This window comes from Haliotis asinina, chromosome 3 (assembly GCF_037392515.1).
Source record: "Haliotis asinina isolate JCU_RB_2024 chromosome 3, JCU_Hal_asi_v2, whole genome shotgun sequence".
Taxonomy (NCBI): domain Eukaryota; kingdom Metazoa; phylum Mollusca; class Gastropoda; order Lepetellida; family Haliotidae; genus Haliotis; species Haliotis asinina.
Window position 1 is genome coordinate 16,426,493 of NC_090282.1, and position 16,537 is coordinate 16,443,029.

General features: G+C 39.5%; 1 protein-coding gene across 1 annotated transcript; it reads left to right on the forward strand.

Moving 5' to 3' along the window:
* Nucleotides 1-3,723: 3,723 nt before the first annotated feature.
* Nucleotides 3,724-16,099, forward strand: LOC137279262 (protocadherin-9-like). Its single transcript, XM_067811770.1, has 11 exons — nt 3,724-3,841; nt 6,858-7,119; nt 8,036-8,212; nt 8,635-8,775; nt 9,843-9,968; nt 11,239-11,421; nt 13,076-13,278; nt 13,550-14,448; nt 14,753-14,800; nt 15,253-15,332; nt 15,657-16,099. Exons 1-11 carry the CDS (start codon nt 3,758-3,760, stop codon nt 15,761-15,763), a joined length of 2,310 nt encoding a protein of 769 aa, XP_067667871.1. The 5' UTR covers nt 3,724-3,757; the 3' UTR covers nt 15,764-16,099.
* Nucleotides 16,100-16,537: the final 438 nt, after the last annotated feature.

Here is a 16,537-nt window from a genome sequence, read left to right on the forward strand (position 1 = left end):
CAAAAACTGCAGGAAAAACAGCAAGAAAGATTGGAATCTTTTCATATACACAAGTTGGCTGCAGTATACGATCCGATACCCATGCTTCTAACGGTTCAAAAATTGTCATTGAGGTATTCGGTAATATAAATACGTTGTTCAGTGGCCGCTCGAAGGGCTCAAAGGAACATTAACAAACATCGATGATACATCAACCCATGCCCTACCTCGGGACCGGTGAACAACTTATGATATAATGTAAGCAGCAAGGTAAAGCTATAGTTTGAGTAACATTTCAATTTCGTATTCATATCAGAATCAGTAAGTCAGCGTCAATACTACTAATAAACTCCACTGACTGGTTTTGATATCTTATTTCACGTTGGGTTACATATCTTTAGTGGCATTAGGAAGCCATTGTGTTACCGGATACACAGCTGACTTGCGGATTGGCCCCATGTTATTTCAATGTGAAGTTTGAATTTGCAATCAATACGTCAGCACAATGTTATTTTCTGGCGGCATTATTCCCTATGTACAAGAGAAGAAACTAAATCGATTAGTTGTATACAAGATATACCAGGAACATTAACCTAAATACATTCATATATTTTGAAATGTTTGAAATTCATTGTACGCTAGGGAAAGTAACCATCGCGGCATTGTTGTGAAATGTTGACTTAATACAACAGGATGGCATTGCTGCTAATTTTGAAACGCTTATCAGAGACGTACCTCATCTTATCAAGTTATATGTATATCTAATATATATACTGGTCTCTTTGAAAATAAATGCATCATGGAACTGTGTTTTGTTTGTTATTTTTTCCTCAATGCTCTTGGATGTCGGTTTGGGGAGTGGTCTGAGTACAACATAATTACCTATACAGTGACGTACAAAGGAAACTCATACCTTCCGGACTGAATCGGTAGTACTGGCAAGCCTGTCATGGCTTATAGCAGTGCGAGATTAAAACGTACGTTCGTGATTACGCAGACTTCGTGTCCTTTTGATACGAATCTAGGTTTAGCGATTGGTCTGAGTAATTAACCTAACATAATTACCTATACAGTAACATACAAAGGAAACTGCACACCGTGTCTTTATGTGAAGTGAAGTGTAATGGGGCTTAGCGTCGTGCTTAAGAATAGGTGATGATTCGTAAGCTGAGCAACATTCTGGATCAGGAGGTTCATGCTGGAAGCAAGAGATTCGTATGACAAAGACACGGAATCTAGGGAATCACGAACGTACGTTTTCATCTCACCCTAGTATAATCTGTAACTGGTGGTATTACCGATTCAGTTCGGAAGGTATGAGTTTCATAGAGGTTAGCATGGTCGTTGTGGAAGTTTTATTGCAACTTCATGACATCATAGTTTTGATTGTGCACAAGCGGCAACAACATGATGTTTCCGTGTATTATGTCAGTCAATACTCTCTTCCCATGGACAGTAGTCATAGAGCATCTGGGCGTAAAACAGTCATGCTGTCTACCTTTGTGCCGGTCGACTGTACTCCCTTTAACACACATATGCATTGATGTATTGTAGAATGCAGGTCTACAGAGACCTATGGTATTACAACTGGCGGTACAGTTCAACTTTAGCCTGATTATGATCCGCTGTCAGTAATACGTTGTACCACTGTGACACGTCAAGCTGATGCAAATGGCATCCTGCTCAAAGAAGCATAACACACACTCGCATCGCATACATTGATAGCGCATTTGAACGAGTCTTCTCAATATGGACATGAATTGTTTGAGATGAAACATAAACAAGCATGGTCCCCTCACAGGTGAAAATAAAACACCTCGTGCATTTTTGTGATGTTGAGAAGAGTTAGTTTAAGATATGTGACTGACTAAAATCTTTTCGTACTTCTTGAATCTCATCAAACAAAACCACAAAGAAACGGTCAAAAATCAAACTCAGACCCTTTATTGCGTAGATGATAACCTGTAAGGCCCATGTTTGTTATACAACCGCATGGTTGTCATCACGGACATTAAATGCTTCAGTCACATAAATTGCTAGATTTTTAAAATAGTAGTATCATGGCTGGATGTTTTGTTTTGTTTAGACGGGTACTTAGGGTACTATTGTGGTACTTATGTCTTGTATACTACCAATGAAATGTATAGACTTAATTGAAACCTTATCTATAAGTTATGTACGTTTACATATACGTTTGCATATGGTTACAATGAAGATGAAGTTCTCCACTAACTTGGGGAAACAACTGCAAACCTTATGTAGATTAGTTGCATCATCATACATCAACTTGCTTACAAGCATTTTCAAATATCGTGCATGTGAACAGCTGCGTTTTTGTGTAAAGATGTGATAAGAATTCTCGATTTTTTATTGAATGACAATAATCTTTTCATCGGTACGAATTCGTTTTACAATACACCAGTTCATGCATTAAAAATACGTTTAAACAGTATGGGTTAATTTGCAAAATCTGGTTTGGGATCAGTTGCCTGAAGTAAGTGGCTTCATTTACACTAGTGTGTCTAAACTTTTGATGGATAGTATAATAATGGGTATATTAACAGGGTATGGTATTCGTTTTCAGTCCCATTCCAACAAATATTGCATCGATTATCGGGACGGGAAAAATGGTATTTATCGAAGTAAAACCTCAAAGGGAAGCTACTCTAGCCCAAATCTAGGATGTCACGTTTGCTCCCCAGCGATGTCTTAACGCTACGAAGTGTAGAGTGAGATGTACATACAGAGACAAAATGAAAGGAAGCTAACAGTTCGTATTTGTTTTAGCTAAATTCAACTGCTTAACATTGGGGATATTTCCCGGCAAGTCGCAGAGGCCTAGAGGCACGGATGAAGCAACTCGACGATTCTCCGTATCTTAATGGATCATTTTGATGATGATTACAATGACCCCAGTAGCTTCTCGATAGTCAATAATTATTCTGCTTCGATCTCCGACTGGCGAGGCCGTCACCATGCTTGTAACTACTGGAAGAAATTACTTATCCAGACTTGACCTTTCATATTTGCATCTCTATCTGCATATGATTTCAGCGGATATTCGTTGGCTTTATCGAGATGAGAAGTCTATCCATTATATGCTAAATTAGTATGGTTGAAAATAGGAATGCGAGCCGCTGGGGAATCCCATATATTTCTATTTGTGTGTTATATACAGGACTTTTCGTTCATTGACATAAAATACTGACTTTATTCTAAATTCTAACACTTTGTTCATTTACACCAAAAGTTCACAAAGACAAGAGGAAAAAAATTATTCCTAAAGTGGAATTCGCCCAGATTTGTAAATGATGCATACCAAATGCTCAGAAACACAAAGTAAACACACCATATACAGTAAAAGTTATACACACCCTCCATTACATGCTTTAATGTATTCCAATACATTATGTCGAGCCGTCTTTAAACACACACGATATTTGTTGAGCTCAGCGCAGTAATAATGAACACCGACAATAAAGCTCATTATTATACGCTTAAATACGCACGTAACCACATACGTCAATAAGGTATTCACAACACAATACATAACGCAAAAAAAGCAACAACAAAAAAACAAATATCGCGTTTTGTGTATGTGTTTGGAGCTATTGATACATGATCAATGGCACGGTGATCCTTCAGTTAGCTTACCAAAGAAATCCCAATGATCATCTATTTAGAATGCAGACACGATAGAACAGATTTTTAAAACAGGTTTATGTGGTGTGTCAAGATAAACATTCACTGTCTCACAATCACGCAGTCGACAGTCAAAATGGCTGCAGGACAGGGAATAAACAGTCGAAGAAAATTACTTCTTCTGGTGTCTCTCTTGTACATATCAAGTCTTAATAATATAGTAAGTACCATTGATTCATTGTTAAAGACTTCTTTTAGTGCCATTTATTCCTCTTCTGTTGAATACCCGACAATAATGGAGAAAAACACAAGCTTGGGAAAAAGAAGGACCTATCAGGTATAGACCCACGGAGTTGTCCTTGTTTGTGTATTATCTTGGATGAACGATATTTTCTATTATGTTTTACAATCTGTGGTATCTAGTCAACTAAGAAATACTCTTTCGATTCAGCTGCGACATAAGTGTATATAGGGTGAACTTGCGTTAGTTCTTGTGTGTTAAACGGAGTACCTGTGTATGGGTGAGAATACTGATGTTGACTTGAACACTGACAGCAAAAGACTGAATCTGGATACATTTTTGTCTGTAACTTGTGTTAGCGAGACACCCTTTTTACGAACGCCTGGTGTCACTAGTGATCCATTTTATTGCGATTTAACCTGCTGGAATCTGTGTAGACAGACAAGCTACAACCCTGTCGTAACTCAGCGGGAGTGTCAAAGATGTCGATTTTACCATCACCACAACGGCCACGTGATTTTATGTTTGAATACATCAACTTTAAAATAATAATTATACGTTTTTCCTTGTAAACCTTCTTTTTCCTTCTCAAACAATACCACAATACGGAACGGTGTACAGAGTCAAAGGTTTTCTTGAAATCAACAAAAGCAACATAATTATAATTTGTGTTTACTTCGTGAAAGACATTTTTGAATTAGAGCATATAATGTGAAAATATTATCTGCAGTTGAATAATTATTCTTTCCTGACATCGGCTTGGCATTCAGAAAGCAAGTTTCTTTGAAATTCTGTTATTCAATACGGTTAAAAAGTACCTTGAGTAAAATACTCATTAACGATATACGTATAAAGTTATCCGGGTTGTCTTTAGCTCCTTTTTCATGTAATGAAAGAATAACTGAACGAGACCAGTTATTAGGAAATACACCCCGATATCGATTGGAAACATTTCCGTAGGATGGGCATTAACTCGACCTGAGATCGTAAACTTTTTATCACTTCAATCACACCGTTGTCAGGTCCAGCTGCCTTGAAATTGTTAATCGCATTTTCAATTTCATCATCAATAACTTGTGTTTACAAAATCAGCGTATCAACACTCTCATATTCCATGATGATAAGATTGCAGATCACAAACATCATCATCAAGAACAATGTTATCATTCTGAAGAATAGAATCACGTGAGGACTCTCTCTTGAAATGAATCAACTACACATGTCTAGAAATATTTGTTTCAAAATTAGATCGATTTCTAAACGAACGAATTTGTTTCCAAATAAATATCAGTGAGATTTATTAATTGAATCTTCTCAGATTTTGATTACGCAGCTAGTTTTTATGTATTCAAAATGCATTTTATGTATTCATTTCTCATTTTGCAAGTATATTTCTGTCACTCTCAGTGCGTCTATAACAAACACTTCTCAATGCTTTGCTTGTATCTCGTGTAGCAGTCTTGCAATCTTTATCTTATGTTGTCTTACTGTTTGTTTGACTTAAATGGTTTCTTCATACATTCTGCTGATTCCAGTACGACGTGAACATCAAACGCACCCTTTAGATCAGAGTCAAGTTTTGACAGGAGATGTTCGTAACATGAAGTAATATTGCGCTGTAAATTATCTAAATATGTTTAACTAAAAGACTTGTTCCAGATATACCTTTCTTTACACACATCGTAACAACCGTCACTCATATGTATTATATCTGACTACTTGCAAGTCAATTCCAACAGTATATGATCAGCTTCCACACTTTCACCACCAGCAACAACAACAACATCTTGGAATACATTATTCACATCGTCATCATTGGAGAAAGTCAAATTATTTTTTTTCGCCCGTACGTGCGTTGAAGTCGCCACAAATAAGCGTATGATACTCATTCAGTTGAAGATTATCTAAAAAATGTTGTTCTAATTGTTCAATATTGCAGTTATATGGCTTATGTTTTGATCCTGTCGGAGAGATGTATGTACATATCAGGTTCACATCTTTAACGAAAGAAAACAATTCCTTAGCAAGCCTGAGACATATTGAGATCAGTTACTATTTGTTTGCAAGCGATTCTTAGACCATGACGGGTACACTTTCAAACACCACCGGAATGTCTGCCATAGTTTGATAATTTGATTGCAGAGCTATAAACTATCATAAAACTTTCGAGCCAAAAATAATTCATGCTTTCCACAAAAGTTTCAAGTAAACATATGGTAAAACGGCGCAGTTATTTTAGGAAATCAATATCATCAATCTTATCTCTCAGACCATTCATGTTCCAACTCCGGAAAGTGAGTTTCCCGTTGTCAGTGGTAGTAGTATGAGAGTAATGTAACCGCCTGTCCATGCTTCACGTATGAAGAGTATACCAAACAAATCTCTTTTCTCTGATCGACAATATACATAGATTATGTAATTGCAAACATGCTAGCGCCAGGTAAAAAGATCGATCATCGGAAATATCGTTGAGAGAAACAATATTTAAGATTATCGATGTTATCAGACATAGCGTTTTTGATAGAACACAGTTTTAATTCTCACACAAACACAAATTTGGTCTTTATTCGTATCTTCTTTTCTGAATTATGTTCATGACGCCTGGTTTTGATAGTAACCCATGCATAAACATGTCACCGCTAACCTGTGGTGTGAAATATATTGATTCTTTCAGATATATTTTGGAATATTTGCTCAAAGATATTAATAATCCGATATTCATCGATAACCAGTCGAGAGTTAGTGAACGGTTTTGATATATATGATCTATCTCGATAGCCAGCTCTACCATAAGCCCTTGTGACTGCCAGACCACACCCACTGTACTTATCGTACATGCTAAGGAAAACTAAAACCCAGTAATCAACCGTGGCCGGATACCATAGTTGCCTCGTGTTTGGGACTTAACTAGTATAATTGTCTGTGCTTGATTATAAGTGTTCACTCACTCCATGCAGTTCTACTCACCTACTTAAACATTATGCCAATGTTTCAGACCGCAATGCTTATGCCTCTCATTGAGCCTTTCCAAGTTGTCAACATCCACGAAGACAACACCGTGCAGACGACGCTGGCCCTCATCAATTGTACAGACACCGGAGCTACGAACAACCAGTGTGGAACGTGCAATTTAGTTGGAATCACTAACGATGGCAACGTGCTCCTTAATGGTCTCACCAATATTAATAACAATCTCCTAACCGGAGGACCATTCGATGTGTTCAGGATAAACAATAATTTTTTGACCAATAACAACCGTAAGTTGTTAAGTGTGGCAAGTTTGTTTAATGAGGGAGCTAAGTAGTGCCAGAGTCTACCCCTTTCCTCATCATATACAAAGTTGATACTCATATGTACGGAGTAGAATAATATATATTATTCGGTAAACGTTGACTCTCATCAACGGCAAAGTGTAATACGGTCTACATAGTTATAAGTATTAAATATGAGTACGCATCAAATAACTGCTTGGAAGACAAAATATTGCATGTAGGGGACAAATATTTGGGAAAGTGATACAAATACGGTTCCAAGGGTAAATCTGTGTTGATTATTTATTCAACTATGTTTTATATTACACGAGCTCTCATACAGAATCAACAGAATCAAGAATTTTCCAGCTTTATGTATTTTGGACTTACGGGCAACTGTATCAAAGGGTCATAAACTTCATCACATTGTATGTGTAATATTCTTTGTCAACACAGTCACGTGCAATGGCAAAGTGAACGGTTGATCGGATGTTCTAATAGAGTCCAATAGTTCTCTTTCTTTCTCTCACTTACCCCGGAAGAAATCACGCTCCAAATGTCTGTCACCTCCTGTCATTGTCATCGTCGCACTGCACAGTAGGAACGATGATGTCCAAAAGCTGGCATTGACATTCAGTGTCAGATGGGAACGGTTTATAGAGGACTACGGTTCTCCTAATTTGTAGTGCTCCTGTATGGCCAAATTATTCGCTTCTACCGAACAGTGTGAAGAGGTTTAATTTCGTTTAAACATTCAGTTGCATATGCACAGCTAAAATAAAACGCTTTGACTGAAGACATGCATCAGTCATTAGGTACTACTGATATCTACATACACGTGTAGGTAATTAGGAAATGATGTTCCAACAAGGATTCAGCAAGTTGAACATTACATTAAATTAACATGCTACTTCTGTGACAGAATTTTACATCGTGTACGTCCCGAACCAAGGACAAAACCTGGACTACAGCGTCATTAGGACGTACAGAATCGAGGTTCAGTGTGTTGGGATTGACACTATTACTACAAGTCCGTCTCAGATACTGGAAGTTGACATCATACCCAACCAGGCTCCTGTTGTGGCCGGCCTTCCCGGAGGTAGCTTCTGTCTCACATTCCCTATTTCATCTTGTCTCTTGAAAGTGTTGTCAGTTTATCCCCGACTAAACACTGTCAAAATATGTCGATGTAAATTACAAATCAAGTAATTACAATGCTCCATAACGTTTGTCTAGCTTGAGCTGACATTGAAAACAAACCTGTTTGTTGTAGCGTTTGAAAGTATAGTAATTGGATTAGTGTCTCATAAAAGCCAAAGGACGTGACGAGTTCCAGCGCTGATGTTTTCCTTTGATGATATTAACATATATGATGGTGTCTTTCTCATCTCTTACGAACTACTCTTCCACGATGTTCATTTTGAATGTTATGACGAAAACCACGCCTTCATTTACCCGAATACACATCTGTATGTACCTGTACGTCAGCTTAGTGCTCACTACTAACTCATCAACTTTCAGTGACTGTGACTTTGGATGCTAGGGTTGGGGTAGTGGGTAGTTTGGTCTACGATGTTCAGGTGACCGACAACGAAACAGATCCCATAACATATGTGATGACCGTCGACCCACCCACAGTCGACTACTTCCAGATCAGCCAACGTAAGTATATAAAAGACGTTTTCGGGGAAAATTGCCTTCTCAGTTGTTTGTAATATCCATCTCCGTTAGAGCGATGTGAGGAAATGTCACACCGCTACAAACATTACCACTTAACATTTTGATTTAGCGACTATAAACACATTAACACACATGAAGATTCATAACTGCTTTGCAAAATTAATGAAAACCAAAATTAATAAAACCTTGATAGCAGTAAATGGGATCTCAATTATACGGAAGCGCTGAAGGGACATGAGTATGAGAATTTTTTAAATATATATTTCGTGCGCACGAGATACTAAAATGTGCGCACGATATAATATAGCGTGCGCACGATATGACGGGAGAAGATTTTTTAAATCATATATCGTGCGCACGAGATACTATAGCGTGCGCACGATATACTAAATTGTGCGCACGAAATACTGATGCCTCGTGTCGTGTCAAAGCCATTTGAAACCATGTCAGTGTTGCAAGATTTGCTAAATCGAGCGCACAATATGCTATATCGTGCGCACGCTATGTAAAATCGTGCGCACGCTTTGTTAAATCGTGCGCACGTTTTGTTAAATCGTGCGCACACTATACTATACTGTGCGCACGCTATAGTATCTCGTGCGCACGATTTAACATTTAAAAATACGTGTCTCCTTTCATTTTGTGCGCACGCTATGTTATATAGTGCGCACGCTTTATTATATCGTGCGCACGCTTTATCATATCGTGCGCACGCTTTGGTATATCGTGCGCACGCTATATTATATCGTGCGCACGCTTTGGTATATCGTGTGCACGCTATATTATATCATGCGCACGCTATAGTATCTCGTGCGCACGAAATATATATTAACAAAAATTCTCATACTCATGTCCCTTCAGCGCTTCCGTACAATTACGGAAACGAGTATGGATTTTTTAAAATGTGTCTCTATAATAATAATCTCACGATTGAGTAGTTAGTCGCCAACTCAATCCGAGGAAGATAAAACAAACCAACTTTTGTTTCTTTTCGAGAAGTATATTACTGCGGGTTAATGTTACATGGATTCCTTAATTTGTGTCGGCAGAGGATGGAGTCATTTCCGCAGCCAAACACCTGTTAACGGCAACCGTGACCCCAGTCACAATTAGAGTCAACGTCAGCGACGGGAAACACACTGTAGGCCCCCTTACCATCACTGTCAACATTCAAAGTAAGTATAGGATTAGGGGCCATAAGATTGTTCACACTCTATCTTCATTCAAGTAGGTTTTATGGTAGCGTTGATATATATAGGTCATGTTTCCCCATGGGGAAGATATTGTACTGTCCTCTTTGATACATTGTTTTAGGTCTATTCACTAGTTTTATATTCTATTCTGTGATATTCTAGTCAGTTTTACTGTCCTTCGCTGACTGGGTTTTGCAATGTCCGCGCTAGTAATTCATTTGTATTTTTATAATTAATCGTTCTCGTCACGATATGGCTGCAATATTGCCGATGTGACGTTAAATATTAACTCACTCACTCACCCCATGGGGAAGAGAAGGTTAATTTTGCTAACCACGCAGAGCGACGTTACGCCAGGGACGACAAACCAGTGTGTGTCGGTTCGTGGACAAGACTTGACCTACGTGGCATAGGACTATATGCAGCAGAAGATAAATTTTAAGTAGTTTTCTCATTATCGCTGAGAGGCTGTCAGTGAGTTAAAATCCTACATCGCATCGACAATATTACAGCCATATAGCATTGATAAGATGTTATTCATTTCAACATGTCTGTTGACAAAGGATCGAAAATAGCACATCAAGTATATCAGAATAAAAGATTCTGAACCGCAAAGGAAACGTCACCCAACCAACAATTTTGCCAGACATGTTCCATCTTAATTATTTTTTCACTTTGTTATGTCAGCTAGAACTGGTTCGTAGCCAGTGTTCAACAAAATTTGGTTTCAGATTCGGTATATGATACAAATAAATGTCGCCGAAACACAGTTGCAAAAGTAATGATGGGGCGAGGTTTTGTGCGTATTTCATGACAATGACAATGCCTTCGCAGCCCCGGGTATCGCCACCTGTCATCATTTTGACTTCAAGTTGTAATTGCCTGAAATTCGTCTTTAAGTATTGATGATCAAATATGTCAGTTTTGACATCTTTTCGACAATTATTACGTTATTTACATGTGTTTGAATTAAACTGACTACCAATTTCAAAAAGGGAGTGACGAGGTTTTTTTGCGGTTCAGTGTACACAAAAACAGACCATTGGCTAACAGCAACGAAAACTAGACAACCTTATCAAAGGGACAAAGAGTAACTGTGCATCAGGCGCGATCGGTGTAGACGCAGTTTGCAGGTACTCGCCGGCTCTCTAACGTAAATAATGCTGAAAAGCGCTTATGAGCTTCTTGTCAATTGTTATGCGCTCGTGAAATGTATTGATAAGAGCTTTCAATGATTTTACTTTGCCACCAGACTTAAACACTCGCCCGAGTGTACAGAACCTCCCCCTCAACGTCACACTCAACGAAGACGCACCGGCCGGGACATTGATTGCCACACTGACATTATCGGACCCCGACATTTTCCAGACATTAAGTCCTGTCTTCACAGTGGATCCTGTGGCGGAAGCCTCCAAGTTTGTCTATCAGGCCGGAAGTGAGAATTCTATCAACATTAAATATCTATAACCGCACACTGGTAGGTCGTCCGATACAGCAGGTGAGTTTATTGCTATTTTGACTAACGCAGCCTTTGGAAATATTCCAACTATATTACGACAGCGTGTAAATGGACCAGACAAACCAGCGACTATCTGTATGAACATCGATGCACGCAAGTGGGATATTGGGTGATATGTCAGCGAAGTGACCGCCCAATCCCGTTTGTTGCTTCTTACTACCTACACGGTTCCGGATCTTCATGGGTTGGTTGCGGCAGGACATGTAGCAGAGTTCCTTACAATGGCCAAACCATATGATCACACATGACAGAGTTCTTGATCCTGCATGATTTTCAAGTGACTAGGATCCGCTCATCATGTACGATCTGTGCCATATTTCCTCCAGACACATTATGAAATGCATAAAAACAACCGTTTTCAAAATCACTGAGATGTACCTGCCGCTGTACGATTCCGACTGAATGATGGGCTGTAATCTGTATCAAGTAATGATGATATCTGAAACACTGCTCGAGAGTTAGGAATTATGAATCATCGCTGAATCTTTGCGGTCTTAGCTTTAGGACTGTTGTTGTCCATAGGGACTTCGTTTATTAACATGGAAACTGTTTGTAATAGGCGTAAATTGATTGTGTCATGCAGATGAACCACTCCTGTCGCTACTATTCATGTAGCCTCTCCCAATGATACACGCGAAGCTATATCTGGTGCAGTTGCGCCATGTCACCATCTCGTTCAGTTAAAAAAATAGCGTCTAAGGAAAATAATGGACGGTGTTGGGCTCTTCTCTGATCACTACTGAATCGCCCTGCAACCAATGCCTGCATTTGGTATCGTGGCTCCTGTATAGCGTATGACAAATCGTAACAAGAGTTAGGTCTAGATGGTTTCTCGAGACTACATCCAACAATATGCGACATGTTTTACTGGAGTGGAGGTACCTCCTGAATATTGTTCTGCCCGCAATATGACCTAAAGCACTATACACAGGAAGGCGAGTGTTTTCTGCTGGAGCACGAAGAATATGTCTATAGTGAAGTATGAGCGACAAAAACAAAGTGGAGTGTACGTTTCGACTTGATCAGAAGTGAGTGCATATGAATAACAGCCAACCAACGATGATACCACATATTCGCCAAACGGTGAGCGTATCCTATCATCCATAATCACACACAAAGGCCAGCCAGATGTTCACCTGAATACATATCGGGGACACATGCTGTAACTCAAAATGGAAAATTGCACTGGGCATTTCTGTCGCTGTTGCGTTTTATTTTGAAAAGTTAATATGAAACGCATGAAGTGGTCTCCTTAGTATTGTAAATAGGGATAGTTGTAGACAGGGACGACCTACTATTGTGATAATAAACTACCACTCTATAAGGAATACCTGATATTGTGTAAACACAAGCAAACTGTTATATACACTTGATATAATGCACTATGTTCAAGTGCAAACAACAGAACGCTACCCATAATAATGAATCTATACTACATGCACTGTATGTGTAGAGAAAAATGCTGTTCAAAGGCTTACAATTCGTTGAAGAATATAGAACAGAGTGTTTCCTAGAAAATGTGAAAACAGAATTGATGTACCCTGGAAAATAATTGTATCTATTGTTTCAGCCAGACAAGTCCGGTTAAATGCAGTTACAACCGGTGCAACTCTCCTGGACGCCGAGTCTGTCAGTACTCTTAATCTCTCGTTCGCCCTCTTCGACGGTTATCTCCCCTCCGTCAATGCTTACATCTCCCTCACTGTTGCCAATGTGAACGAACCACCGTTCTTCAGCCGACCTATTCATTACTGCACGTTGTTAGAAGGCAATGTAAGCACATGTCAAAATATTCACTAAACTGATTACGCTGAAGAAAACAATAATAAAAACATACGTAACGATATTTGATTGATGCCTAGATGAGTTTAACGCTGTCCAAAAATTTGAAGTTGACGTGAGATACAACATGCACAGCTTGGACATCCTTTTGTAATCCTGTTGAAAACTAAGCAGGTGTTTTCAACTACCGAAGTCCGTTCACTGTTAAATGATCTCCACTAGAGGTTAACATGTTATAATGAGGGGACGTTTATCATTTCAGCAATTTGGCTCCACGTGTGCTCTTGGTCTGACAATTAGAGATCCTGAAGGGGACATCATTCTGTCTCCAACACTCAATGCCGCAAATAACAGCAATCTCTTTTTCCTGGAGAACGACGACCTCAGAATTAGTAATAACTACGTCGTCGACCGTGGAGTCTACCCCTCAGCAGCAACGTTGACGATAGAGGTAGCGGACGACAAAGGGGCAACAGGGTCTTCACTTATCCAGGTGACAGTGTTAGACCAGAACACACAGACACCAGACTTTGGGGGCAGTCCCACATCTGTCGTCATTACTCAGAACGTGCTCACGCCGCCCACAACGCTGGCTACGATTACCGCCACTGACGCCGACCTAACCTCTCCCAACAATGACGTTACCTTACGCCTCCAAAGTAGCATCAATCTAGGAAGCAACGTTATATTCAGTAATGACGGTCGGATAACATATCTGAACCGCTTCCCTGCTAACAAAGACTGCTCTGATTGTAGACTGGAAATTATAGCGTTTGATGGAGGAACTCCATCCCGTACCGCAACGACAACATATTATGTGAGCTTTGTCACAACCACTACCACTACTACTACTACGACCACCACTACGACCACCACGACAACGACAACCACAACCACAACAGCTGCTACAGTGTCTTCATCTGACGTATTTTCGACTCCTACTGGAGCAGCACTGCTGGGCATCCTGATCGCACTGCTGGTCCTTCTGCTGTTGTTGTTAATTGGCTACTTCCTGTATAGGTACTGTAGGCACGGAACATGTTGTGGTCCAACTGGACCCAATGGATCCGGTGCGATCTGTGGCGCTGGTGGACCGGATGGTTCTGGGGGAGGAGGAGGAGGAAGCGGGGGAATGTGTGGAAACTGTTGTGGCGGACCGTCGTGAGTTCAAACTGTTCCTTTTACTACATATATGCAAGCGATATATGATATATGAAAAGTAAAATTATCAGTTCTGAAAAATCACTTCTCACAAAACGTTTACGATGACCCATGACGAAGCTATCAAACATTAATCGTGACAGAGACAATCATCTTCCAGATATCGAAAAGCATGTCAACAGGAAACAACAACAAAAAACATAAATAATAACCAAAAACCACCAAAAAACACAATTATAACTGATCGGTCTTAGAGAATAAAATAAATTTTCGATAAAAAACAACCTCGTATATTTTTCATCAGGGAACCGAATCAAGTGAGACCCAGACCTGAGGCTCCTGACTACGGCCAGTAAGTAAGCGCAAATCAAACGTGAAGGAATGATTTTACCATCGCGACAGCATGTTGAATACGGTTATCTCGTGGCACTGGTTTCACAGTTTGAAATTGCCAATTGTTACACAGTCAGACTGGAACAATACTCACGGCCTTAACAGACTCTTCCATAGTTATTAGCAGAAGGCTTAGCCCCCTAGTCAACTCCCTGCATCTGCATAACAGACTGGATGTTGCCCAGATTTTAATATTTGCGATATCTTGCAATAACTTAAGAGATAACTGCAATACATATTGAGATATATTGAGTAGAAGGTTTCTGCCCATGCAAGTGTGTACGTCATAGATTTATAGACTTTGGTAAATGGAGTAATTATTGAAATATTTAAATGTACTGAAGAGTTGGACAATGTGGAAATAAAGCGTATCTCGATTAACTACAGACGTACCATGCTCTGTTGTTCTAGGATGAGGACTCCACCAGAGGATGTCCGTAACAACGTGTACCAAGCATCAGGCGACTATAAGGACGACTTCTGGCATACGAGTAAGTGAACGCTGGCGTATGTTCACGTCAACTCTTCATCTTCTGGACACATGTTTACTTTTCAGAGACAAACATCTCATTTCGTCAGCTCCCCCAGGTGTGCTTGACAAGTACTATTGGATTACAACTAATTGTAGTTGTCACGGAAGCTGACATCCACCCACTTGCAATTCATAACCAACACCAACAAACGGCCTTCTGATGATGAAAAACCCATTATTTTAATATATGTACTGTGACCCGTCCATTTCCAGTTTACGGCCTTACACCAAGCCCCCTCTAAGGTTTTCTATGGTATTTAATATATTTTCTTTGACGATTTAGATGACGGCTACATCGACAACCGACCACGGTCTATCAAGTCCGTACGTATCGGCGGATTCTCTCCACCTGGAAATCAGAGGGCGCTACCGTCAAATCGACCATATTAATTATGTACACGTTGCACGTTGGGGTTTTAAATTCTAAACTGTTTACAGAAATCTGTTCCTCTTATTTATTTGTGCTGCTTTGCTGTTCTCTGTTGGTGCTTCATACCTGTATGAGAAAATCATTCTGAATTAGCAATTTTAATTCTTGTGCCTGCTCGACCATCCACACGTTATGAAATCCTACAATCACCGTGGAACGTATGACTTATATTGACCTGAATGAACCGTGTTGGTATAATGCTCATTCTTTACGAATGTAGACTATATTGAAAATGGTACTGTGTAATGTTTTTGCAAGTCAACCTGATCCTCTCGTCAATAAAGTGTTGAGTTAGGTTCCAGTGTCATGTCCGTTATATGTCATTTAGACGATGTGCATGCCCGTAATGCACTAGTGTAGAATTGGACATGTGCTCCTTGCACAAATGTATTTGAGACAAGTGGAATTAAAAGCATTTGGTTTCTCACAACTCAAAGAATCTGATTGTCGTTTGCAATCCCATTCATTTTCCAGCTCTCTACACCGCTAGTCCACACGACCAAGATCATATTAAGCTTGATCTATGGGTCTTTTTGTTACAATGTGGCCAGAGCAACAGCGACATGGTTATCGCCATAGACTCAGGAGAAAGTGTCAAAATGAGAGTGAATACCATCTGCTAATTAGTTAGAAAACAACATTTACTACAAAAAAACCCAACAAATATGGGAACACCCTAAAGTTTGATAGTCATACATACACCTAAGCCTAGGTGTAGATCACGCAGTGTGACA

Excerpts from the sequence above, each read along its gene's own strand:
- LOC137279262 (XM_067811770.1), top strand. The coding sequence starts at position 3,758 with ATGGCTGCAGGACAGGGAATAAACAGTCGAAGAAAATTACTTCTTCTG. Across the intron at positions 14,449-14,752 it reads AACTGTTGTGGCGGACCGTC|GGAACCGAATCAAGTGAGAC; the intron begins GTGAGTTCAAAC and ends ATTTTTCATCAG. Across the intron at positions 14,801-15,252 it reads GAGGCTCCTGACTACGGCCA|GATGAGGACTCCACCAGAGG; the intron begins GTAAGTAAGCGC and ends CTGTTGTTCTAG.